This window comes from Salmo salar, chromosome 19 (assembly GCF_965601325.2).
Source record: "Salmo salar chromosome 19, fSalSal1, whole genome shotgun sequence".
Classification (NCBI taxonomy): Eukaryota; Metazoa; Chordata; class Actinopteri; order Salmoniformes; family Salmonidae; genus Salmo; species Salmo salar.
The window spans coordinates 66717174-66744562 of record NC_138309.1 but is presented as its reverse complement, the minus strand read 5'-3'; the positions used below and the strand labels follow the sequence as shown (position 1 = coordinate 66744562).

General features: G+C 41.6%; 1 protein-coding gene across 1 annotated transcript in view; it reads right to left on the bottom strand.

Moving 5' to 3' along the window:
* Positions 1 to 26979, bottom strand: part of ngfrb (nerve growth factor receptor b) — an 80631-nt gene extending 53652 nt beyond the window's left edge. The window contains exons 1-4 of the mRNA XM_014158637.3: positions 26730 to 26979; positions 26539 to 26626; positions 16815 to 16956; positions 4295 to 4657 (exon numbers count right to left, since the gene is read on the bottom strand). Coding sequence (XP_014014112.1) covers positions 4295 to 4657; positions 16815 to 16956; positions 26539 to 26574 — 541 coding nt within the window. The 5' untranslated portion in view covers positions 26575 to 26626; positions 26730 to 26979. The remainder of the gene's footprint in view (positions 1 to 4294; positions 4658 to 16814; positions 16957 to 26538; positions 26627 to 26729) is intronic.
* Between the last annotated feature and the right edge of the window lie 410 nt (positions 26980 to 27389).

Here is a 27389-nt window from a genome sequence, read left to right as displayed (position 1 = left end):
ATGGGTTGGGTGAAGTATGGGTGAAAGGAAGGTCGAAGCAGTCAGGTCATGGCCACTCCCAACCACCGTAAAGAGTCTCCAACAGTTTCTGGGCTTTGCCAACTTCTACCGCCGCTTCATTAAGAACTTCAGCTCTATCGCCTCTCCTCTCACCTCAAGGGTGGTCCTCGTAAGTTGGTGTGGAGTCTTGCGACCATTGAGGCCTTCCGCCTACTGAAGGGGCATTTCACCTCCGGCCCGTTGCCCGAAAAAAACAGATCCCATGATGCCCTTCGTGATGGAAGTGGACGCCTCAGAAGTGGGCATGGGAGCCATCCTGTCCCAACGCCAAGGTAACCCACAGAAATTGTAACCATGTGCATACTTCTTAAAGAAACTGCCTCCTGCAGAGAGGAACTATGACGTCAGCTTGGAGCGCAACAAGGAGCCATTCCTCAATCTCACCGACCACCTGGAGTACATATGGACGGCAAGGAGGCTGAACCCGCACCAAGCAAGGTGGGCCCTTTTCTTCACTAGATTCAACGTCACACTGTCATATCACCCAGGTTCTAAGAACATCAAAGCCGATGCCCTGTCCCGTCTCCATGACTCAGGAGAGGTACCGATCCTGAGTGCGCCCATCATTACACCCTCTCGAATCGTGCTTTGGAACGTAGACGTGGACATCTGCCAGGCTCTGCAGAGGGAACATACGCCTGCTACCTGCCCTCCGGAGCGCACCTACATCCCTACGGGGGTAAGGGATCGGCTGACCTGGGAACACACAAATCTCGCCTCTGGACATCCAGATATTACCCATACAATTCAATCTCTCTTCACGAAGTACTGGTGGCCCACCTTGACGCGGGAGGTCGCCTGCAATGCCCACTACTCCTGCTCTGTATGTGCTCAAACCAAATCTCCCCTGCACGCTCCAGCAGGGAAACTCCTTCCCCTTCCCGTGCATCAGCGGCCTTGGACCCATCTGTCCATAGACTTCATCACTGATCTCCCCCCTTTCTGATGGTTTTACTACTATTATGGTTGTTGTTGACAGATTCTCTAAATTCTGCCATTTACTGTCACGCCTACTCCTGCTCAACGTCGCCTGGCAACCATCATTACGCACACCTGCTCCCCATTATTACACACACCTGGACATCATTATTTCCTTGATTTCTCTCCCTTTATTTAGCCCTCAGTAGAAATCAGTCACTAGGTAGTATTACTTTCATTCACATTCTGTACGCTTCTCATGTTGTTTTCTTAATTTGTATTTATCATTATTAAACTCACATTCTGCACCTGCTTCCTGACTCCCGAGGTTTATGAAACATTATTCAACTGTACATGCTGATATAGCTTCCTCTTACGCAAACTCAAGCATAACTATATATCAATTTGAAAGGAATACAATAAAAAAATTGCAGATTTAAGCATTGATAAGCACCTAAATTGGAACGGAGTGGCTGTACAGTATCATGCTATAAATGACGTCAGAGCTCAGACCATGCGTTTCACAGCGCTGTATGGGTTTCAACTGACAGCCGTTCTGAAGTTGAGCACCGCACAGTACAAGAAGTTGCCCCCATCCCTCCAACTAATAGGGAAACCTTTGCAAATGTTTTGCTGTCTGAGTGAAGGAAATGCTGTAAATTAAGAGGACTCTATGTATTTTGAAAGATGAGACGTTGACGATTATAATAAATACAGCTTTGATGTCCTACAAGCAAGCCAAACACCCGAGAGTCTAAATGAGCACTTCACATTTTCATATAATAAAGCGCATGTCATATACACTGTCAACGTTTATGATCACTATGTTTGATGTATAGTTACAAGATGACATGGCTTCATACCCTGGTTTGTTCTGAACAGAATGAGCCTATGTTTGTCTATTGTGAAAATTCAATCTGTTTCTCTGAATTGGCCTGTGAAAGCCTAACACTAAGATCATATTTTATAATTTAGCTATTCATGTTGGCAATAGAACACGCTTTCAAATGATGCCCGCCTGACCCAGATTTCGATTTATAATGGGCCATTTTTGGATAAACAACAAAAGTAATTGTGTGATTGCGGGGATGCAGGGCTGTGTTCCAAACAAAACAAGTGTGTTTGCCCTAGTTCCTCAACGACACAGCTAGGAGAGCTCAAAAAAAAGCACCTTATAGTTAGAGCCATAAAAGTGCATTGAAATGGCTTAAGAAGTGCGCACACTTTGATGTGGCCACTTGGAACCAGCAGTTAGTCCTCACGCTCAAACCCTTCGTTGCACCTACCCCACATTATCCAGGAATATTCTTATCATGTCACTGAATGTATCCAGAGTATTTTCAGTTTTCGTTATCAACAAATGTGGCGAAAAGTACAGTCGATATAAAATGCACATATAATGAAACGTCTATTGTTTGGGTTCAGTCTTGTGTCAGGTGAACTGTTGTGTCCTCACCTTTAGTCTAATAATTTTCCCATAATCTCCTTTCAATTGCTACCATGCTTATGCATATGCTTTTCGTATTTCTCCTGTAAGACACATTTTAATCTAGCACTATCCATACAGGCCAATTCCCACGAGTGTAAAGGGTTCACTCATCTTCTGTAGGTCCCTCAAATAGCCCAGCATGCCTCTTGGGCCATCCAAGAGCCTGTCGCACCAAAAGGGATCATGGGAGAGCACAAAAGACTCCCTTTAGTCCTGGTCTCCTTCCGTCTGCAGTACGCTACCGAAATAAAGGCCTTTCCATGACTGTTCAATAGACTCCCTTTATAATAAGCTCACATAAAGCATCGATTTAATCCAGGGAGGAAGCATGAAGACATTGTAATCTGCGGTGATGCTGATCATGGGGAATTCCAGGTTTGGAGGACTGCGATGGCCACGGGGCGAAATGATATAAAAAGTAATTCAGAGCCAATAGTGATCATGACCTTTCAAGTGGCCCCAGGAGACACAGAGGGTGGTCTTTGTGGTCTTTGTATGGGATGAGTCTATGTGGACATTGAGACGAGTATGGAGTGGTAGTTACATCTCTAGCCCAACAATGTCCATATTGTGGTGAGGGAGATAGAGATATTATCTGATAGAGTCATATAGGGCTGATATAGTGCAGGGTTAGCACTGTGGTGGGGGTTGGTTCTTTATACAATATATATCATTGATTGACAACACAATGCAATGGCTCCAACTCATCTCTGAATGTCAAGAAAAGTATGTGCTGGATGTGAACCGATGTACAGTCTGTGCGTGTGTGTGCGCACATGTGCGCGTGCGTGCGTGCCTGTGCGTGCGTGCGTGTGTGCGTGCGTGCCTGCGTGAGTGTGGCCTCTGTTTTGGTCTCTCACTCGGTGTGTGAGCTAACTCTAATTGCTTCCCGATCTCCCCATATTACAATGCATCCCGGTAACATTAGGCAGCTGACGTACAGTAGTGTTAGCTCTCCGTCTCTCCTACCTTGACATCGCAAGCTACTAGATGTGCGAGCTAGTCATACGTGTGCCATGGCTTTGTGTGTTTCGTTTTCTCCCTTTTCCTGATTCGTGCTTTATTTATTTAGTCCACATGTATGGTTTGTTTTACAGTTATCACTATTTAAAATAGGCCTAAACTATTTATTCATATATTACATATTTTGCTTAAATTGATAACCAGACAAACACAACAAAAAGGCTTAAGTGAATGAGGGAATGAGCGAGTCAAGTAGTTGCCCGAAATGGTTCCAGGGGCCCAACACACATGATGAGCATTGCATTAACAAGCTGCCACCTGCATCAAGGTAGCTCTTCAGTCAGCGCTGGGGATTCGACACTGCAGCAAACCAGCTACACAGCAGATGACAGGGCTCACTCAAACCATCAACACTACCTGGGGAGAGGGGAGCTGCTACTGAAGCGAATGAGACCCTACATGGAAAGAGCCAAACGATCTAACGACGTCAACCGCAGCTCTCGTGTGACTGAAGTACTGCTATGTTTTCATTGCGATTATGTTACTGATTTCAGCTCTCCCCTCTCTCCAGCGGAACCAAGATGCAACGACCGAGACAACCGCGGCTGCCGAACGGAGCCACAGCGGGCTACTAAGAAGAAATTAAAATGTTTTCATTTATTGTAGCACCCTTCTAAACGAAAAGAGAAAATACATATTAAAGAACTGTAACTCTGACTGTCTGCCTCCTGCCTGTGTTTGAGGTTTACGGATCCTAAATAACCTTGTTTTTTTTTACACTAGCTCTATTTGCTTCCAGAGTTCCGCAAGCTATATTAACATTGACTTTTAGTCTCTCTGTAACATTAGCTCTGTCTCCCTTACCTTGGCAAACGGTGTCACTGAAGGAGTTGCAGGCCTCGACCTCCAGCTCGTCGTCCTCGTCGCAGATGGTGCAGGGCAGGCAGGGCTCCCGCGAACTCTCCTGGTCGGAGTACGTATCTCTGGTGCACTCCTCGCACACGGTGTCGCGGTCGTGTTCACAGCTGTACAGCATGCCCTGGCCCTCAGGGCACTTGGTGCAGCTCTGACACTGGCTGGACAGCTCGTTGAGGTAGTAGCCGTAGTCACAAACACAGATGGCATCGTTGGTGTCGGTGCAGGGCGTCTGCATGCGGAGAAGGCCCATGCAGCGGGTGCACGGCTGGCACGTCTCGGTGTGGCTTAAGTTCTCCGCAAACGTCTCACCTTGGAGAAAATTGAGAAAATAATATAATTATATAGGGTTGCAGTATTCTGGCAAATTTCCCAGCTTTTCCAGAAATCCTTGTCGGTGGATTCCAGTTTTTTTGCTTATTCCGGGAATCTTCCAACTGGGATTTCTGGAAAACCTGGGAATGTTGGGAAAGCTAGTGATGCTCCAGAGGTTTTGTATAGTAATTTCAGCCAGTAGTTTTGAAAGTAGTGCTCATGAGCCAAAACCGGTCCCTGAAAATTGCACAATTGTGTACTACGTCATCCATTTGATATGTTACGTCCTAATACCGCCCCCTCATTTTGTCATGTGAATACAATCAATAAGAAAAACAATTTCAACCCCAAGACCTTCTTTGAACATTAATCCATCCTGAGATGTCTGGTAGTCTGACAGAGGTGACTATTATGCATGTTCTTAGAAATCCATCTTACTGGTGACCCCAAAGGTTAAAAGTTCAATTCCCAGGTGCTATGCCCCTTGAGGCAATTCCTCCTATGTTAGTCCAGTGGGTAGATATTCAGCTGCATGAATGGGGATTAGTGTTAGCAAAGGCGATGTAAGCCACTTAGGGGAAGTGAACAAAAATGTCTGAACATTTTAAAGAATTAAAAAAAAAAACATTTTCACCTGTGATATCAAGCACAAGCTGGAGGGTTCTTTTAAGACTGTTTTATTTTTTGACATTTGTGAGGTCTATTCAGAAAGTTTAATGAATCTGTTATTTCAAAGGTATCCATCAATATTGCGTGTTTAGTTGTAGTTGGACTGGATAGAAAACTCAGAAACACACTAAATTATGCAACAGACCTATTTGTAAGAGCCGTTGTGATGTTCTTGTTCTTGAGAGTGTGTGTCTGTCTGTGTTCGACTAAATGGCAAGTATTGAGCATGTTGAAGATTAATGAGGATGTACAGTACAGTTGTGTGAGGGGGTGTAGTGTAGTGCAAGGAGAGTTATGCTGTGGTCTGTATGCTCAATGTCCCATGGCATATCAAGTGTTTTCTTTCTGCATCATTGGCACACCAACCAGGACATACTGTATACTGCAGAAGCCCAAAGTTAAAGAGAGGGAGGCGACACTGGACATACTAACCTTGCTATTTTGCATAAACATAAAAATACAACATTTTTGGAGAAAGAGAACCTATCCTGATAAACCATTAAGGTAATGAAGTGTCTGCCAACTACAGTATCCAAGGAAGTGTTGCAGAAATGCCACTCTGTCTCTTTATTGCTCTGCAAGTTACAGTGCTAGTGACCATCATCCATAGACCATTGCTTTATGGTTCAATAGATAGTGCCTTGCAAAAGTATTCAGACCCTTTGGATTTCTTCACATTTTATTGTGTTACAAAGTGGGATTAAAATTGATTTCATTTTCATGTTCTTGTCATAATGTACCCAAAATACTTTAATGTCAAAGTGGAAGAAATGTGTACTTTTATAATAAATGTTTTTTTTTAAATAATAATAAATTAAAAAAATCATATATATATATATATATATATATATATATATATATATATATATATAGGTGTTGCATAAGTATTCGGCTCCCCGAGTCTATACATGTTAGAAACACCTTTGGCAGCAATTACAGCTGTAAGTATTCTTGGGTAAATCTCTAAGAGCTTTGCACACCTGGATTGTGTAATATTTGCCTATTATTATTTTCTAAATTCTTCAAGCTCTGTTAAGATGTTGGTGATCATGGCTAGACATCCATTTTCAAGTCTTGCCATAGTATTTCAAGCAAATTTAAGTAAAAATTGTAACTTGGCCACTTAAGAACATTCACCATCTTATTGGTAAGCAACTCCAGTGTAGATATGTCCTTGTGTTGTAGATTATTGTCCTGCTGAAAGGTGAATTCCTCTCCCAGTGTCTGGTGTAAAGCAGTCTGAAACAGGTTTTGCTCTAGGATTTTGCCTTAGCTTATCCCTATCCCATTTATTTGTATCCTTGAAAATACCCACGCCATGATGCAGCCACCACCATGCTTGAAAATAAGGAGGCAGTTACTCAGTGATGTGTTGTGTTGGATTTGCCCCAAACATAGACCAAAAAGTGTATTCCTTTGCCATGTTTTGTATATTTGTGTTCTTCTTTTTACTCTGTAATTGAAGTCATTATTGTGGAGTAACTACAATGTTGTTGACCTATCCTCAGTTTCTCCCATCACAGCCATTGAACTCTGTAGCTGTTTTAAAATCACCAATGACCTAATGGTAACATCCCTGAGCAGTTTCCTTCCTGTGCTGCATCTCAATTCAGAAGGACAACTGTGTCTTCGAGGTGTCTGGGTGGTTTAATACAGAATGCGAAGCATAATTATTAACTAAATTATTCAATTATTAACTAAACCATGCTTAAAGAGATATTTAATGTCTGATTTGCTATTGTTACCCATCTACTAATCACTCCCCTTTTTTTACGATGCTCTCGAAAAGCTCCCTAGTCTTTGTAGCTGAATTTGGGGACAGAGTGAAAATTAGTCAATTAAACATAGTCCATGTAACTTTTTATGTGATTTGTTAAGCCAAATTTTACTCCTGAACTAATTTAGGCTTGCCTAAACAAATGGGCTGAATACTTCTACTATATTTTAGTTTATAGAATGTTTTATCAATCTTTTTTAAAAAATCCACGTTGACATTTCAGAGTATTGTGTATATTGTTGACAAAACATGATAATTCAATCAATTTGAATCCCACTTTTCAACACAATAAAAGAAGAAATCCAAGGGGTCAGAATGCTTCTGCACGGCACTGTACCTAATGGACTGTTAAGATAATGCCTGGGTATATGGGGATGGAGGCCAAATGTGGCATCTATTTGGATTGTGTTGGTGCATGCAAGTGTATGTGTATATGTGTGCCTGCCTGTGTGTCAGATATGTGTCCACTCAGCCCCTCTGCCACCCCCCCCTGCCCCATCAGTGCTCTCAAATGCATTATCATAATGCCACACATCAATAATTCAAGTAGTCAATACATTAATAAAGCTAGCCTGCAGCTGAGGTGGAGTGGAGGGAGTACAGGCTGTCTTTGCCTGGCTCAGCATTATAATATAAAAGCAGTACATTAGCCTGGAGCTAGCATTCAATGCATTCTTTTGTTTTGAACTCCCATAAAAGGACTCCGACTTTGGCCAGCCGGCAATAGATGAGCATGTGTGTTAGGATGGAGTGTTTTTCACTGGATGAGATGTGTATTTTTCTCATACAGCCGGTGTGTGTGTGTGTGTGTGTGTGTGTGTGTGTGTGTGTGTGTGTGTGTGTGTGTGTGTGTGTGTGTGTGTGTGTGTGTGTGTGTGTGTGTGTGTGTGTGTGTGGCGCGTGTGTGTGTGCGCGTGTGTGTACGTATGCGTGTGTGCCTGTGTGAGTATGACATGTTTTTCGCTTGGCAAGATGTCTCTTCTTGAAGTTCTCACACAGCTGGGTTAGCTTTGTTTTATCTTGTGTTGTCTATCTATCCACTCCCAAGAACTCATGTTTCAGTTGGCCCTGATCAGCCCTGATCAGTTCCACGTTCCAAGACAAAATGGTGTGTGGCTGTTGTTAAGTTTTTCTTCTCAAGTAACCACTGAGTCTCTCTTGCACTGTAAACTGACACAGCAGTTTGGTGGCCTAAAGCAGGGGAGAACGACTGCCCCCCTCGCATTGAGGAGTTCAAGTTGAAAGCCGATCACGGTACTGCAGGCATTGTTTCCAGAAAACAGGATCCCCCATTATAGTGAATGGGGAAATGGCGATATTCGTTGTCAATATTTGTTGATATAAAAAAAATGTTTTAACCCAATTATGGTACCAATAATTACTTATAGTTCACCAGATGTATGTCCTAGAACACATTACTTTAAAATCACACACAGACGAAATTATAAGGATAATTTAGTTGCTAATGGCAGCCTGCAGTAACTCGGTCGGCCTTCAACTTGAGATACTCCATGAGAGGGGGCAGCCCTGAGCTAGCCTGCAACATCACTTCCTAGAGTAGCTCAAACTGCGCATGCAATGTTTCAAAAAACTCATCCATGTAGCAAGATGGCGACACGCTGAAATGACACTTCCTGATTATCAAATGCGCCACTGAGCATTCTCATAGGAAACAATGGGGTGACGTCATGGATAGCTTCGTCCATATTTTTTTACAGTCTATGACCTAAAGAGCACAACATTGTCATGCGTATATGCGATCATTAACATGGATGAGACAGGCCTTTTAAACCTCTTAAGGATCGTACCCTTTTTTTTCAATTGTCGCCTAAAATGATATACCCAAATCCTGAAGCAAGGATATGCACATGTTTGATACCATTTGAAAGGAAACACTTTGAAGTTTGTGGAAATGTGAAATTAATGTAGGGGAATATAACACATTAGATCTGGTAAAAGATAATACAAAGAAAAAAACATGATTTGTTTTTCATCATCTTTGAAATGCAAGACAAAAGCCACAATGTATTATTCCATTTTAGGCACAATTTAGATTTTGGCCACTAGATGGCAGCAGTGTATGTGCAACGTTTTATGCTGATCCAATGAACCATTGTATTTCTGTTCAAAATGTTGCATCAAGTCTGCCCAAATGTGCCTAAATGGCTTATTAATACATGTTCAAGTTCATAACTGTGCACTCTCCTCAAACAATAGCATGGCACTGTAATAGCTACTGTAAATTGGAGTTAGATTAACAAGAATGTAAGCTTTATGCCCATATCAGATATGTCTATGTCCTGGGAAATGTTCTTGTTACTTACAACCTCATGCTAATCACATTAGCGTATATTAGCTCTCCTGCATAGGAGTTGAACTACTGTTTAAAGGTTAAGGTTATGGTGGTAAGAAATACAAAGAGGGCAAGAGCAAGGCAGGGGTCAAGCGAAGGGAGGAAAACAACTTACAGGGTGTGGTATATTGGGCCTGTCAGTTTGATTAACAGCTGGAGGCTGTTACTCAAGTTAGCTGTTCAGCATCTCTGGACCAGAGGAATGGTGAAGTCAGGTTAGTTTTTTTAAAGGAAAGCACACCTGTTCTGGGGCCAGTTTGCTTTCTCTGGGCTGATTATGGTGAAGGTTAAGCTTGGGGGTCAGGAAAACAGATCCTAGATCAGTACGTGCCTTTGGGGCGAGTTCCTCCCTAGAGATGGGGCAAAAAAATGTGTTCCAGGAAATGGAATGCTTTGAGTTTGCTGTGATTGACAAGTGGAGGAACAAATGGCTTTAAAGTGATGAATGAAGTGCTGCCTCAAAGCCCACAATCAGTAGTATTTCCCAATCCTGGTCCTGAGGACCTAAAGTGGTGCACATTTTGGTTTAAGCCCAGCAATATATGTTATTCAACTTGATAATTAAGTTGATTAAGTTGGATAAGGTGTCTTAGGGCTTAGATAGAACAATGTGCTCCATTCCCCTTGCTTAAAGTTATGGCCATATGAAATAGTAGTTTAATACTCATATGTATCTATACATACATTACTTTATGTTATACTGTATGTCTACCGGTACCGCTACTCCTTGTCTTGTTATTATTTGTGTTACTATTACCTTTTAAATGTTTAACACATTTTTCTTTCTTTTTAACTCTGCATTGTTTGGAAAAGGCTCGTAAGTAAGCATTTCACGGTAAAGTCTAAAACCTGTTGTATTCGGTGCATGTGACAAATAAAATTTGATTTGATGTCCGATTCAAGTTCAATATTATGTGAATATAAACAAACGTGGTTTGAATTGAGTTTTAGACTGAAGCAAAATGTACTAATGCGATAAGCTTCAATCAGTCACGTGATTTAATCATTCATCTGACAGGCATCACATTATTTATCTTCTTTTTACGTTTTCTGTATGAGTCACTAAACTTGTGTAGTCCCTGATGATTTTGTGTCTTTGCGACTCAACGCCTTTCAAGTCCAGACAAGACAGGCACAACACACTTAAACAAAATAAATGTTGTACTTCGTATTCAACCAGACCAGAAAGCAACAAACCCCCCAAAATTAAGATATTGTCCTTAACAAAATACCTTGTTCTTGGAATCAAAAACAAATGTGTGGAAAGCCCTGAAATCCTTTAAAGTCTATATAATGTGTTTATATTACCAAAAAAGGAATTTGAAAAGTAGAACCAGAGAATCACTCCTGGTCTGAATCCCAAATGGCACCCTATTCCCTATACAGAGAACTACTTTTGACCAGGGCCCGTAGGATGCCATTTGGGACGCAGCCCTGATGTTACTTCTATGAGAAACAACATGACCACTTAAAGTAGCCTAACTCATGTCATGAGTTGTATTATGGTCTTACAGAAATAGATGTACATAATTTCCCAGAAACTACCCATGAATAAATTACAAAGTGCAGACCAATCCTGTCCTCCTCATCCTTAAAACCTAAAAACACTCTTATGACCCTGTCTGTGTGTCTGTCTGCCCTGTGGATTCTACAGTATATCTCTCTGGCTCACACACAGACAGAGATACAGACAGAGACACGCACACTCACACACACTGACAAGAGTAGTGGTGACTTGACAGGGTGACCCAGACCAGCCATGGGATTCACACACAAATGCGGCCAGAGAGGACTCTGGGAACCCGACAGGAACTGGCCCATAACCAGGGCATTTGAAACGCAGCCCCAACTCAACTAGGACCTCCTGACCTCGAACAAGTCTGACACGCAATAAGTCAGGGGAAGAAGTTAAATATGGACTCATCCTACATGGGAGACGGGTCCGTCGTTTTAGTAGATGTAGAACATTCTCATTTTGGAGCTTCTGATCCAAGAAACTAGTCTGGTCCCAGTTCTGCTAAAATGTTTGGCAAGACAATGAGTGACCAGTAGGTTGCATGATAGCACAAACAGATCTGGGACCAGGCTACCAAGTAACAGTATCAAACTGCTTTTTCTTTTATAATACTCCTTTATTGGCCTATTATTTTCCTATCATGCCAACCTGTCTCAGGGCAATTCGTAGGATTTGGTATTTAAATTGACACCCTCCATTTAGTATGATTTATTACATTACATTATGTTATGAATTGAATAGCGATCGTATATTATCATATGAATTAGAAGACTTATAGTATCATACATCTTACTTGTTCATACAATAGCATACGAATTGGATGAAGTAATTTATCATACATTTTGGAGGACATATAGTATTATATGTATTGCTCTGAGAGCAGGTTGCTGGTTGGGTCGAAACAACAAAGGACAAATATGGGGAGAATTTACATTTGTGGTTAGGAGAACTAACGACAAAGGTTAGGATAATTTATGTTAAAGGTTAGAACTAAAATGACAAAGGTTAGGATAATTCATGTAAAAGGTTAGGAGAATTAGGTTAAGGTTAGGAGAAGGGTTAGAGGAAGGGTTGGCTAAAATCCTACAGTTGTTCCTGATGCGACTCGAACACGCAACCTTTGGATTGCTGGACTGTTGTGGTATACGCCCATGAACATTCATGTGTCTTAATAACAAACTTGCATGTCATCTGTAAATACAAAAACAATTGTTAAATTACGGGCCTACTTGGTTTAGCCACGGAAAAAGATAGAGACCTTCACTAGCCATGATAGGTTGAGATAATGGATGGACTGGACATGTCGAGAGATGAGTTCTGATTGGTCTGCCATGTTGCAGGCTTCTGTCTATAACATGAGCTGCTCAGTATGTGTAGACAATCCTTGCTACCGTGGCTTTTTTGAAAGATATAGCCATGCAGAACTGCAAAAGTGTTGCTACTGCTATCAACAGCATTGCTGCCCTGAATTTAGCAGGCGCTATCAACAAAGATCAGTGGGAAAAAGTTGTGATGGACTACTTTCTGGAGGACGATCATGCCATGCTGACTCTCTCTGACTCTGAAAATGAATTAAATGATGAGGAATGTCCTGCCTTAGGTAAAAATATTTGAATATAACCAGACATTGTAGAGTCTTCTGATGACAGTGATGGGTAAGAAGCGGAGTGTTGGCCTCCCGAATGGCAGACCCGGGTTCCACTGTGCCAGATGATTACATGGCCCATCAACTTGTTAAGCATAAACAACACATCTTATCATCTAAACGGAAGAGGTATTATGTTATGCAAGGTTATAATGTCTTGTCTATTTTTGGTCTATTTTCATGTTTTACAGCCTCAAAGCCCTGGAGCTTGGTGTTGTTGTTGCCAATGAGCGTTCGGACTCAGTCGGGACCAGATTTCAGCTGCTGGACAAGGCTGACGTCCTTCCTAACAGAGATGGTCTGCCTGTACAAGCACCACCAAACGTATATTTTTTAGAAGATCTGAGAGTTTTGCGATGAAGAGGCCATGGACATCATATGCCCTGCGGCAGGACAGAAACAGACTTTCCGAATATATAGATTCCCTGGTTCATGCGAGGTGTAGACGGCTCAGTTCATCACTGGGGGTGAGTTTCCAGTTATTCGGACTATCTGCACTGCCTCTATGTGCGTTCACATGACTCTCACACACACCACCGCTATTGTTATTGACATTGTTATTTTACATACTGTATATGATTTTGTTCTCTCTCTACTGGCATTGACACTTTTTGTTCTTGTTTTTTTTATTGACACTGTTGGATTATAGCTTGAAATATACCTATTCATGTTAACATACTAAAACTTATTGATAACTTTACATGTATAAGGAATGTACAGTTGAAGTCGTTAGATTACATACACTTAGGTTGGAGTCATTAAAACTCATTTTTCAAACACTCCACAAATTTCTTGTTAACAAACTATAGTTTTGGCAAGTCGGTTAGGACATCTACTTTGTGCATGACACAAAAAATTATTCCAACAATTGTTTACAGACAGATTATTTCACTTATAATTCACTGTATCACAATTCCAGGGGGTCAGAAGTTTACATACACTAACTTGACTGTGCCTTTAAACAGCTTGGAAAATTCCAGAAAATGATGTCATGGCTTTAGAAGCTTCTGATAGGCTAATTGACATCATTTGAGTTAATTGGAGGTGTACCTGTGGATGTATTTCAAGGACTACCTACAAACTCAGTGCCTCTTTGCTTGACATCATGCCAAGACCTCAGAAAAAAAAATGTAGACCTCCACAAGTCTGGTTCATCCAGCAATTTCCAAATGACTGAAGGTACCACGTTCATCTGTACAAATAATAGTATGCAAGTATAAACACCATGGGACCACGCAGCCGTCATACAGCTCAGGAAGGAGACGCGTTCTGTCTCCTAGAGATGAAAAGTGCAAATCAATCCCAGAACAACAGCAAAGGACCTTTGGAGGAAACAGGTACAAAAGTATCTATATCCACAGTAAAAAGATGTCCTATATCGACATAATCTGACAGGCCGCTCAGCAAGGAAGAAGCCACTGCTCCATAACCGCCATAAAAAAGCCAGACTACGGTTTGCAACTGCACATGGGGACAAAGATCGTGCTTTTTGGAGAAATGTCCTCTGGTCTGATGATGCAAAAATAGAACTGTTTGGCCATAATGACCATTGTTATGTTTGGAGGAAAAAGGGGGAGGCTTGCAAGCTGAAGAACACCATCCAAACCGTGAGGCATGGGGGTGGCAGCATCATGTTGTGGGGGTGTTTTGCAGTAGGAGGGACTGTTGCACTTCACAAAATAGATGGCATCATTAGGTAGGAAATTATGTGGATATAATGAAGCAACATCTCAATACATCAGTCAGGAAGTTAAAGCTTGGTCGCAAATGGGTCTTCCAAATGGACAATGACCCCAAAGGTGTGGCAAAATGGCTTAAGGACAGCAAAGTCAAGGTATTGGAGTGGCCATCACAAACCTGACTCAGTTACACCAGCTCAGTCAGGAGCAATGGGCCAAAATTCACCCAACTTATTGTGGGAAGCTTGTGGAAGGCTACCCGAAACGTTTAACCCAAATTAAACAATTTATAGGCAATGCTACCAAAAACTAATTGAGTGTATGTAAGCGTCTGGCCCACTAGGAATGTGATGAAATAAATAAAAGCTGAAATAAATCATTCTCTCTACTATTATTCTGACATTTCACATTCTTAAAATAAAGTGGTGATCCTAACTGACCTAAGACAGGGAATTTTTACAAGGATTAAATGACAGGAATTGTGAAAAACTGAGGTTAAATGTATTTGACTAAGGTGTATGTAAACCTCCGACTTCAACTGTATATGTTTGGGGTCAATAAATGGTGTGTAGGAACTCTGGGTATTGAAAGTTACTGAGAGGAAGTGCAGAAGGTTCATATTCTGTAGAAACATGTTTTTTATATATATATTAATGATCCTAAGGAGGGGGGCAAAGGGCAACAGTCTAGGTACAGTTCCTGATTAGGAAGGCCAGTTTCTAAGGAACTAGGACCAAGAGAGATGTGGAACTGAAGTCTAGATAAGATCAGCAGTTGAAGATAGAAGACACTGCAGGAAGGTGGGCCATAGGGGCTCACCCCGAAGACCATCTGATTATAGTCCTATCTCACACACACATTTCCATGCCCATGAGGGTCCTGGACTTAGGCAGGGCCATGATAATACCAGTAAGAGGAACCTACTGTGTCTCTGCCTAACACCAGAGAAGGATTAGTTATCTTAGACATGCAAGGAAATGACTCCGCTTAGTTGTAAGCTATAAATATGTGCTTGAGCGACTTGTATGTTGTGTTTGCAGCTCAAGCACCCAGTGAGTTGAATAAACTAGGTTTGAGCTTTTCCTAGATGTCCGTTTAAGTTTTTACTCTGTTTGTTCAGAACCTAACACTTTTATATTGACACTTTCCATTTTTGATTTTGCTACTATGCAAGTAACTATTTCACTGTACTGTTTACACCTTCTGTATCCTGTGCATGTGACAAATATACTTTGATTTGATATAGTGTGTGTTTACCAGAGACAGTACTGTGAAGAACAACATGACCTGCACCAAAGTCAGATTAGGATATAGGCCAATAACTAGATAAAGTGTATTTTTACCTTGAGTTTTTCTTATGGAAGGCTACTACTTTCACTACTTTCAGCCTTGAAATCTTTGGTTGTTTACTACACTTCCTTACTCACTTTGTTTAGCACATGGCCTCAAGCCTTAAAGAGATGGGTGGGGCTATGCTTAAGAGGGTGTGAACGATGCTGAATGAGTATGAACAAAGAGGTGTAGAAACCGAACCACAACTTTTCAAGAGCCATTTCTCAAAAGTCGGGTTACAAGTTGATCAACTTTCAAAGCAGCATTGCTTTTTTATTGCAGTTTACGATATACCATTTTGAAGCTCTGAGTCTGTACTTTTATCCAACGTCAAAAACACAATTAAAAATGTTGGAACATAAGACCGAAAAGGGGGTCTTATTTGTTAGGGGGGACACATTTGTTATAGTTTTTGTTTTGAGGAAATTAGCATCCAGCATCCAAGTAAAAAAAATATAGTACATACTCTTCTGTCATAGCTGTGGGAAGTAGGGGTGCAGAGGGTGTTGCAGCACCCCCTGAAAATGTTTTAAATAATAATAATAATAATAAATATTTATGAATAAAAAAGTAGTGCATAAGAGGAGTGCACCGGGAGTTTACTACTCCTGTATTAGCGGACCAACATAGCCGTCTGTAGCATGGGCAAACAAAGGCGTGTGGACAGGGCACTTGCTTTGGCACTCATAAGTACAGTATGTATTCACTCAAACGTATGTCTTGACTAGAGAAGTGTTTACTCGGTCTAGTGTACAGCATAATTACTGTTGGGAAGTTGTGAAATCATGATAACAGAAGTCACTGTTCATCTGGGCCCATATTCATAAAACGTCTCAGAAGAGTGCTGATATAGGATCAGGCCCTCCCTGTCCATATAATTGTATTCATTATGATCTAAAAGGCAAAACCGATCCTAGATCAGCACTACTTAACTTCTTCTCTTCGCTTTGTGAATACCGGCCAAGACTTACTTCACGTCCGATACAGCAGTACTGTGTGTACTGAACTGAACTGTACTGTACTATGGACAATAAGTACAGTGGGGAATTGCTATGAGCAGGTCATAACCCTTAGGTGACCACATCACAATGTAATGAATGTCCAGACATTTATGGCTAAAGGGGGTGTAATCTGTAAATCACTATCAAGGCGTGTGTGTGTGTGTGTGTGTGTGTGTACTCACTGTCGAGACATGGGGCACAGACAGTCTGTGTTGCTCCACATGGCTTGATGACTCCCTCCCCTGGCTGGCACTGCTTGCAGCACTCCCCAGTGGTGGTGAACTTACCTGAGCTACAGGCCTCCTTATTGGCTAGAGCTCCGACCTGTCAATCAACAGAGAGACACAGATGAGGATGTTTGATCGAACAACTGGGCACGAACAACAACAACAACAGACACATGGAAAGGCCAAACACACGCACACACACACACACACACACAAATGATAGGGAGAACACATGAGAGCTCACTGTAGACTCTAGAGCCATGAATGTGCACTTATAACACTTATAGAACACACACAAAGGCAAGGGAATGCACTGGTGGTTTATATATGTGTGTGTGTGTGTGTGTGTGTGTGTGTGTGTGTGTGTGTGTGTGTGTGTGTGTGTGTGTGTGTGTGTGTGTGTGTGTGTGTGTGTGTGTGTGTGTGTGTGTCTGTGTGGGGGGGTTGTTTGTGTGTGTGTTAGTTAGTTAGTTAGGTTGAATACTCTGGGCACTTCTTACACTTCTTAAACTAAACCCAATGTTCCTAAAATTGGTCCCTTAAATGCTACACACTCCATATGACCCTTAATCTCCAAAGTAAATCTTCAAAAAGAGAAGCAAATGCGTTTTTGACAGTGATGCTGATGAGCGCTGTGAAGAGAGCTCTGTCTTCAGCCCTTATGAAGGTAGCATGTTATGGTTCCTTACTTCCTCTTTCGATACAAGGAATTAGCCAAAATGCTAACTTTTTGAAGTCATCTTTTTAGCTTGCTTTACTGTCCGTGCACTTAGTTTCAAAGCAAGGTAGCATGTAGCAATAGCATTTTTCTTCTTTGCATGGTTCCTATGTTGGATGGTGCATACCTTTCCAAGCCAAGGCTCCATTTGAGAGAGGAATTAGCTTTTCCCCCAAAGAAATCGGTTACAAACCACAGACCACAATTGGAGGGAGAGAACTGTCTCCATTTGTTTGATCTGATTCTATGAATGCTGTATACTGGTGTCAGAAGGGGGATCCAGTATGGAAAATATTATAGGCTATTTAAAATGTAATCATAATATTGTAATATTATTATTGCTAAAATAGAATGAACAAACTCATGTTTGAGCAACTTTATGCAATGTTAAAACAGGAGTAGAGAGGATTCTGGGTCCTCCAGAGTGAAGTTTCCCTTTCTCCTCCCTCAACATGAACTTTCAACATTAGTGGGACAATGTAAAACTGACGCAGGATCAGTGTATAGGGGCAACTTCACCCTAAACTATACAGGGGTATGCATGGTACGCAGAGTGATGATGTCGACGGAAATCCAACGTACTCAGGTGTGGAATGTCACTGACAAGAGAGCTGCTCTAAAAAGACAGCAAATGTCCCCTCAGGCTTTTTGAGTTACTTACATTGATAACTGGTTTCATTTTTTTCATGATATGCTATTTGAACCAGTTTGTGTGCTGTCTGTAAATTGGTGTGGACACACACACACACACACACCACCGAGGGGATATTTGCTGTCTTTTTAGAGCAGCTCTCTTGTCAGTGACATTGTGTGTGTGTGCGTGTGTGTGTGTGTGTGTGTGTGTGTGTGTGTGTGTGTGTGTGTGTGTGTGTGTGTGTGTGTGTGTGTGTGTGTGTGTGTGTGTGTGTGTGTGTGTGTGTGTGTGTGCGCGCGCGTGTGTGTGTGTGTGTGTGTGTCCACACCAATTTACATACCCAATGCATTCTCCCTTCAGGAAAAAGGTTGTCCGTTTCACCCTCTTCCCCTCTGCCTTTCTCCTCCTCCTCTCCTCCTACCCCTCTCCTTCACTCCCTTGAACATTCCGTTACGTGCCCCATCCACCTCTAAGTCTCTGCTAGTCCCATTTTAACCCTAGAAGCTCAAGTCCACTGTGATGTGGTAACACTTGAGTTGATGGACAGATTACTTTGGAACAACTGACAGTTTCTTGAGTTTTGCTCAACGTTCTATAGTGAGGTATTGAAAAATATATTACTTACATTGATAACTGGTTTTATTTTTGCGTGATATGCTATTTGAGCCAGTTTTGTAATGCAAATGTTTTAGTTTACTTGTTAAAACTGTAGTTGAAGGTAGCCATATTACCGGTATGTATAAAAACCACAATTGAACTTGCCAAAAATGTTCACAGTTCACGTTTATTGTCACTGAGCAATTTCCCCTTAGATAGGCCAGCTGCAAAGTCAAAATTGGCTATATTGTAAACATTTATGAAAACAAAAATGTGCTTTATGGTCTTAATTTAAGGTTAGGGTAAGGCATTATTGTTAGCAGTGTGGTTAAGGTTAGGGTTAGGGTTTGGGTTTGGGTTAGGTTTAAAATCAGATTTTGTGGCTGTGCCAGCTAGTGACCACTCTGCAAAACTGCCTCCAGAACAAGATTCAAGATGAAAAATGTTAACCTGCTCAATCTACTTGGCTGTGTCTCAAATGGCACGTGCTACTTTTAACCACTATAGGGTATAGGGTGTAATTTGGGAAGCAGCCCTTGCTTCTTCTGATTCAAGATTTCTTATAGTCTCAGGAATGGGTGTAGCACAACATGTTTCAATGGCCAAAAAGTACAGAAAGTCACACAAAGTAATTGTGCGCTCAGTTGGATTGGTGGATAATTAGCTATTAGCAATTAGCAAATGCCAAAGGATACCTGGTTCTTGACACAAGTGAGTCATTGCTTGACTTGGCATATAGTCCCCTTAGTTTATCGTTTATTGCTGTGTTTTTTTATCAAGTCAGTTATCCCTGGAGAGTCAAAAGCACAGGTTGATCACAAGGCGTGGAACGGGAAAGTGTGGAACTCGAGGCTGTTCTCTATCCCTCTCTCTCTCACACAAACACGCGCACAAACGAACACACACATACAGTATGTACACACTCGTACACTGATGCCCACACAAGCCTGCCAACCACACACAAACACACACACACCAAATTATTTTTTAGGGAACAAAACTTGAACCTTCCACCAAGCTACTATGTGAGTACATTTCCACTTGGATGCACTTAACCTTCCAACCTCAGCCTGTCAACACCTGTTAAGCCATTAGACATTGACTACATCTACTACTATGACAACAGTAGCCATTCCGGTAAAGCTGGCTTTAATTTAAAGGTAGCTACTCTCTGAGCCTTTATCAAATAACGACAACAAAGACAAGTGCTTTTAACTGTCAGGTAAATAATTTCTCTGTTTTGGGAGCGGTTTGGGCATGTCAGTGTCGGTAATATGACAAATGTATGGGCTGTGTCCCAAATGGCACCCTATTCCCTATATGGTGCACTACATTTGGCCAGAGACTTATGGGGTTCTGATCAAAAGTAATGCACTATGTAAGGAATAGGGCGTCATTTGGGATAACCGATGCTGAATCATCCTCTCTAAATGAGAAAGGGAACAAAAGAGAGATGGAAAGAAGAGTGAAGGGGACATAAACTCATATCAATATTGCATGCTGAGGCAGCAGTGGAGGCAGCCTGGTCTCATAGACTAAACGTAACATCCAGGACACTCAAATGAGTATGACGTTAATTAGGTATGGTTATTAAGGCAAAAACTAAAGGAGGGTGGTTGGTCGGGCGGTCGTATAACGCAAACAATCCAAAGGTTGTGTGTTTGAATCTCATCACGGACAACTTTAGCATTTTAGCTAATTAGCAACTTTGCAACTACTTACTACATTTAAGCTACTTTGCAACTACTTAGCATGTTAGCTAACCCTTCCCCTAACCCTAACCTTAACCCCTAACTCCTAACCCCAACCTTAACCCCTAACCTAGCTCACGTTAGCCAGCTAGCTAACGTTAGCCACAACAAATTTTAATTATTTGTAACATATAATACATATTGCAAATTCATAACATATTGTACGAATTGCAATTCGGAACATATCATATGAATTGTATACTGAACAAAATTCTAAACACAACATGCAACAATTTCAAACATTTTACTGAGTTACAGTTCATATAAGGAAATCAGTCAATTGAAATAAATAAATTAGGCCCTAATCTATGGCTTTCACATGACTGGGCAGGGGTGCAGCTATGGGTGGGCCTGGGAGGGCATAGGCCCACCCACTTGGCAGCCAGGCTCACCTTATTGGGAGCCAGGCCCAGCCAATCAGAATTTGCTTTTCCCCACAAAAGGGCTATATTACAGACAGAAAACTGCACATTTTAAAGTGGCCTTTTATTGTCCCCAGCACAAGGTGCACCTGTGTAATGCTAGAAAATAAAGGAAAGCTGCACACTCTAAGAGCTCAGATGCAAAAATGTAATAACCAACGTTTCGACAGCGAAGCTGTCTTCATCAGGGTATCATCAAACACTGCGAGATGAGTCATTTATATAGTGTCAAGAGACACACAGGTGTTTGTAATCATGGCCAAGTATGGCCTAATATCATTGGTTAACTCAAATATTTTAAAAAATGGCATACAAAGAACATACAAAAAGACAAACAAATGGATAGCATACGATCATAGCATTTGTAGTCTAAAATGTATCTAACAAACAATTACAATGGCAAAATCACAATTATCACAAGAATGGCTTCAGATCAAAGTCTATGTTGAGACCGAAGGGAGCAAGGGTCTTTAAATTAAAGATCCAGGCAGCCTCTCGTTTTAACAATAAATTATCAAGGTCACCCCCTCTCCTCGGGAGGGTGACATGTTCGATACCAATATAACGCAGAGACGAAATCGGATGGTTTGCTTCCAAAAAGTGGGCCGCAACTGGGTAAGTTAAGTTTTTGCACCTAATGGTGCTACGATGCTCTGAGATACGTACTTTTAATTCACGCTTTGTTTTACCCACATCATTTTTACCACAAGGACAAGTTGTAAGATAAATAACTGCCTTAGTGGAACACGTAATAGCACCTTTAATTGGGATAGATTTCCCTGTTTGGGGGTGTTTGAAGGATCTACATTTATAAGTGCCATTGCATTAAGCACAGCCATTACACTTGTAATTTCCATCCAGTAGGGGCGCAAATAGACGTTGTTCAGGAATATCTTGGGGTGGTAAATCAGAGTGTACCAATTGGTCTCTGAGATTTCTTCCCCGCGAGAATACGACCAGGGGAAGATCAGAAAACACATTAACGAGACTATCATCATATTTCAGAATGTGCCAATGTTTGTGAACGATTCCTTTAATTTGTTCAGAGCACTTTTAATAGCGGGTAGTGAGAACGCAAGAATGCGTCTTTTTGCGAGACTGACCTTGAAAAAGGTCATGTCTCGTTTTGTTTTGAATTTTCTCAATGGCAATATACTCGCGGGGAAGAAATCTCAGAGACCAATTGGTACACTCTGATTTACCACCCCAAGATATTCCTGAACAACGTCTATTTGCGCCCATACTGGATGGAAATTACAAGTGTAATGGCTGTGCTCAATGCAATGGCACTTATAAATGTAGATCCTTCAAACACCCCCAAACAGGGAAATCTATCCCAATTAAAAGTGTTATTACGTGTTCCACTAAGGCAGTTATTTATCTTATAACTTGTCCTTGTGGTAAAAATGATGTGGGTAAAACAAAGCGTGAATTAAAAGTACGTATCTCAGAGCATCGTAGCACCATTAGGTGCAAAAACTTAACTTACCCAGTTGCGGCCCACTTTTTGGAAGCAAACCATCCGATTTCGTCTCTGCGTTATATTGGTATCGAACATGTCACCCTCCCGAGGAGAGGGGGTGACCTTGATAATTTATTGTTAAAACGAGAGGCTGCCTGGATCTTTAATTTAAAGACCCTTGCTCCCTTCGGTCTCAACATAGACTTTGATCTGAAGCCATTCTTGTGATAATTGTGATTTTGCCATTGTAATTGTTTGTTAGATACATTTTAGACTACAAATGCTATGATCGTATGCTATCCATTTGTTTGTCTTTTTGTATGTTCTTTGTATGCCATTTTTTTAAATATTTGAGTTAACCAATGATATTAGGCCATACTTGGCCATGATTACAAACACCTGTGTGTCTCTTGACACTATATAAATGACTCATCTCGCAGTGTTTGATGATACCCTGATGAAGACAGCTTCGCTGTCGAAACGTTGGTTATTAAATTTTTGCATCTGAGCTCTTAGAGTGTGCGGCTTTCCTTTATTTTCTAGTGTTCTACTCCGCTAGCCAGCACCTCGCCTTTAAAGGTGTGCGTTTCTTTTTTCTAGATTGCACCTGTGTAATGATCATGCTTTAATCAGCTTCTTGATATGCCATACCTGTCAGGTGGATGGAATATCTTGGCAAAGGAGAAAAGCTCACTAACAGGAATGTAAACAAATGTGTACACAAAATTTGATAGAAATATGCTTTTTGTGTGTATGGAAAATGTCTGAGATTTTTTATTTCAGCTCATGAAACATGAGACCAACACTTAACATGTTGCTTTTATATTTTTGTTCAGTGTAAGTCATTACATATCATACGAATTGGATGATGGACATCCAAAAATGAATACAAACAATACGAAACATAACGTATCATACTAAATGAAGGGAGACAGCTTTACATATTACTATGTTATGTTTACCCCTGAGTCCAGGTTGGTGGAGGATACACATGCACTGGCCTGCACGCACACACAATGCACAAACTGTGTGTACCAGTTGACACTGGACAGAAATTAGTGATGGAGTGCCTGTTCCAGGTTTGGTTTGGTCAAATAACATTCATTCACCAAATAACTGTAGCCGCAAGAGTAGAGAGTAAAACCTGGTGTCAGAGCATTTAGTATTATCCTAGACACTCCATTCAGTATGATACGTTACATTTCGTATGGTATGTATCAATTTCTGGATGTCCATCACCCATTTCGTATGATATGTTACATTTAATACTAATTGTAATTTGTTACGAATTTGAAAAACTTACAATATGTTATGACTTTTCAACTGTAAAATATGTTATGAATTTGCTAAACGTATGATATGTTACAAATTCTAGCTAGATTGGCTAGGTGCCAAAAAATTGGCTAGGTGGCTAACATTAGCTAGCTGGCTAACATTAGCTAGGCTTGGGGTTAGGTTTAAGTTTAGGAGTTAGTTAAAGGGTTAAGGTTAGGCTTAAAGGGTTAAGGTTAGGGGAAGGGTTAGCTAAAAAAGTTAAGGTTAGGGTTAAGAATAGGGGAAGGGTTAGCTAACATGCTAAGTAAACTCAGCAAAAAAAGAAACATACCTTTTTCAGGACCCTGTCTTTCAAAGATAATTCGTAAAAATACAAATAACTTTACAGATCTTTACTGTAAAGGGTTTAAACATTGTTTCCCATGCTTGTTCAATGAACCATAAACAATTAATGAACATGCACCTGTGGAACGGTTGTTAAGACACTAACAGCCTACAGACGGTTGGCAATTATGGTCACTGTTATGAAAACTTAAGACACTAAAGAGGCCTTTCTACTGACTCTGAAAAACACCAAAAGACAGATGCCCAGGGTCCCTGCTCATCTGCTTGCACGTGCCTTAGGCACGCTGCAAGGAGGCATGAGGACTGCAGATGTGGCCAGGGCAAAAAATTGCAATGTCCGTACTGTGAGACGCCTAAGACAGCACTACAGGGAGACAGGACGGACAGCTGATCGTCCTCGCAGTGGGAGACCACGTATAACAACACCTGCACAGGATCGGTACATCCGAAAATCACACCTGCGGGATAGGCACAGGATGGCAACAACAACTGCCCAAGTTACACCAGGAACGCACAATCCCTTCATCAGTGCTCAGACCGTCCGCAATAGGCTGAGAGAGGCTGGACCGTGGGCTTGTAGGCCTGTTGTAAGGCAGGTCCTCACCAGACATCACCGGCAACAACGTCGTCCACGGGCACAAACCCACCGTCGCTGGCCCAGACAGGACTGGCAAAAAGTGCTCTTCACTGACGAGTCGCGGTTTTGTCTCACCAGGGGTGATGGTCGGATTCGCGTTTATCGTCGAAAGGAATGAGCGTTACACTGAGGCCTGTACTCTGGAGCGGGATCGATTTCGAGGTGGAGGGTCCGTCATGGCCTGGGGCGGTGTGTCACAGCTTCATCGGACTGAGCTTGTTGTCATTGCAGGCAATATCAATGCTGTGCATTACAGGGAAGACATACTCCTCCCTCATGTGGTACCTTTTCTGCAGGCTCATCCTGACATGACACTCCAGCATGACAATGCCACCAGCCATACTGCTCGTTCTGTACGTGATTTCCTGCAAGACAGGAATGTCAGTGTTTTGCCATGACCAGCGAAGAGCCCGGATCTCAATCCCATTGAGCACGTCTGGGACCTGTTGGATCGGAGGGTGAGGGCTAGGGCCATTCCCCCCAGAAATGTCTGGGAACTTGCAGGTGCCTTGGTGGAAGAGTGGGGTAACATCTCACAGCAAGAATTGGCAAATCTGGTGCAGTCCATGAGGAGATGCACTGCAGTACTTAATGCAGCTGGTGGCCACACCAGATACTGACTGTTACTTTTGATTTTGACCCCCCCCCCCCCTTTGTTCAGGGACACATTATTCAATTAGTTAGTCACATGTCTGTGGAACTTGTTCAGTTCATGTCTCAGTTGTTGAATCTTGTTATGTTCATACATATATTTACACATGTTAATTTTGCTGAAAATAAACGCAGTTGACAGTGAGAGGACATTTCTTTTATTGCTGAGTTTTGTTGCAATGTCGCTAAAAAGTAGTAAGTAGTTGAAAAGTTGCTAATTAGCTAAAATGCTAAAGTTGTCCGTGAAGAGATTCAAACTCGCAACCTTCGGGTTGCTAGACGTTTTGCGTTATATGCCCATCTGTCCACCCCGCCATTAGGTAACCATCTGTCGTATGTAACCATACCAAATGTAACCTAACGTACTTATTTGAGTGTCCTGGATGTACATTTACTATGTTATGTCTAGTCTATAAGACCAGGCTGGAGTGTATTATAGGGCTATAGGTCTGATGTTCTTGGTAGCCTTATGCTGACCTCTTCCATATGATCTACTGCGACATTGTTATTGTCATGCTGTCTACAATGTAATCGAGAAGGATGTCGTTTCCACGGTTCGCAGCTATACTTTGTGCATAAATGGAACGGGAAAATAAATATGCAGGATGAAACTCTGTATAGGCTATAATATATGCCATTTAGCAGACGCTTTTATCCAATGCGAAAGTCATGCGTGCATACATTTTACGTATGGTCAATTGATAGTCCCTGCTCCATATGGTCAATTGATAGACCCTGATCCGAATACACTTCATAATTACGTTGATATCATGTTAAATGGTTACTTTACGTGCGTGGTGGAACAGCGAAGAGGGTTGTCTCCAATCGGCTAACAATGGGACGATGGGGTGGGTTTGACAGAGTGAATGAGGTTATTTCAAGAGTATTGAAGGAAAGAGTCAATGAATGAAGATGCACTTTAACATGCACTACATGAGTCTATGAATGAACAGAAACTTTAACATGTACTACATGATGAAATTACTTCACCAAAGAAGCCTGTGGAAATCACGACTCGTAGCCTGGCACTCTAGCCTAGGCTACACCGTCCTACCTGGATGCGCAAGTGTCAGTGTTGTCGCACATATAGCGGCGTGAATATGCACGAGGTAGTTCAAACAACTTAATAAAAAATGGACCATGCAAAAAACATAAGATGAATGTTTTAGAAGTATATTGACACTCACCGCTCCGAGTAGAACTGTTAAGAACAGAGTACACATTCTGAATCCCCGTCACTTCGATATTTATGTATTTTTCCAATAGGTCAACGGACTGACGAGAAAAGCACAAAAAAATAAGAACATAATTTATTTGGTGGATAAAATATACATAATGCCCATGCATAAAAATATACGTCTGTATTTTATCCTCATACGTCTCGTCCGGCTCCAATTCTCTTGTGTTTCCGAAGTCTTCAAAATAAATGAGTCAGTCCATGTATTGGAGTCACTGTATAATAATTATCCTCAGCAAGAAACCTGCAGAGATGTACTCATGCAGTAGCCTATGTTGCGGGACAGTCCGGGGCGCACTTGCGAGAGAACAGCCCACAGCGCGGAACAGAGAGATGTACAACTGATAGGAAGTATATTCTTGCTCAAGTGCAGCTTCTCATATGACAGCTGTGCTTCTCTTATGGGCTAAGGGCACGCCCACCACTCCAACATTCATGTTCTGTTTTTTTTTCTTTCACAAAACAACAAACCTGGGACTTTTCACCGTCTTTTCCCTTCCAGGACCCGGTGGCATCTCTCTGCACATGCAGACCATTTACACTTTTATTGTCTGATTAGATTACCGCCCATAAGTAAATAATTACAGGCTTGTGACTCAATTTTCCCAAATAGTCTATGCCAAATCACTATTGCCAATTGCGTAACAAATGAAAGTTTAGGTCATTCAGTGCAGAGAGAACTTTATCATAGGGGAATTGACGTAGTACGGTTATAGATTACTGTAGTGTAGGCATACCAATTGTGACATTATTTATCGCCTTTATTCACCCCTTTGACAGGGTGTAAATTTGTTATTGTTG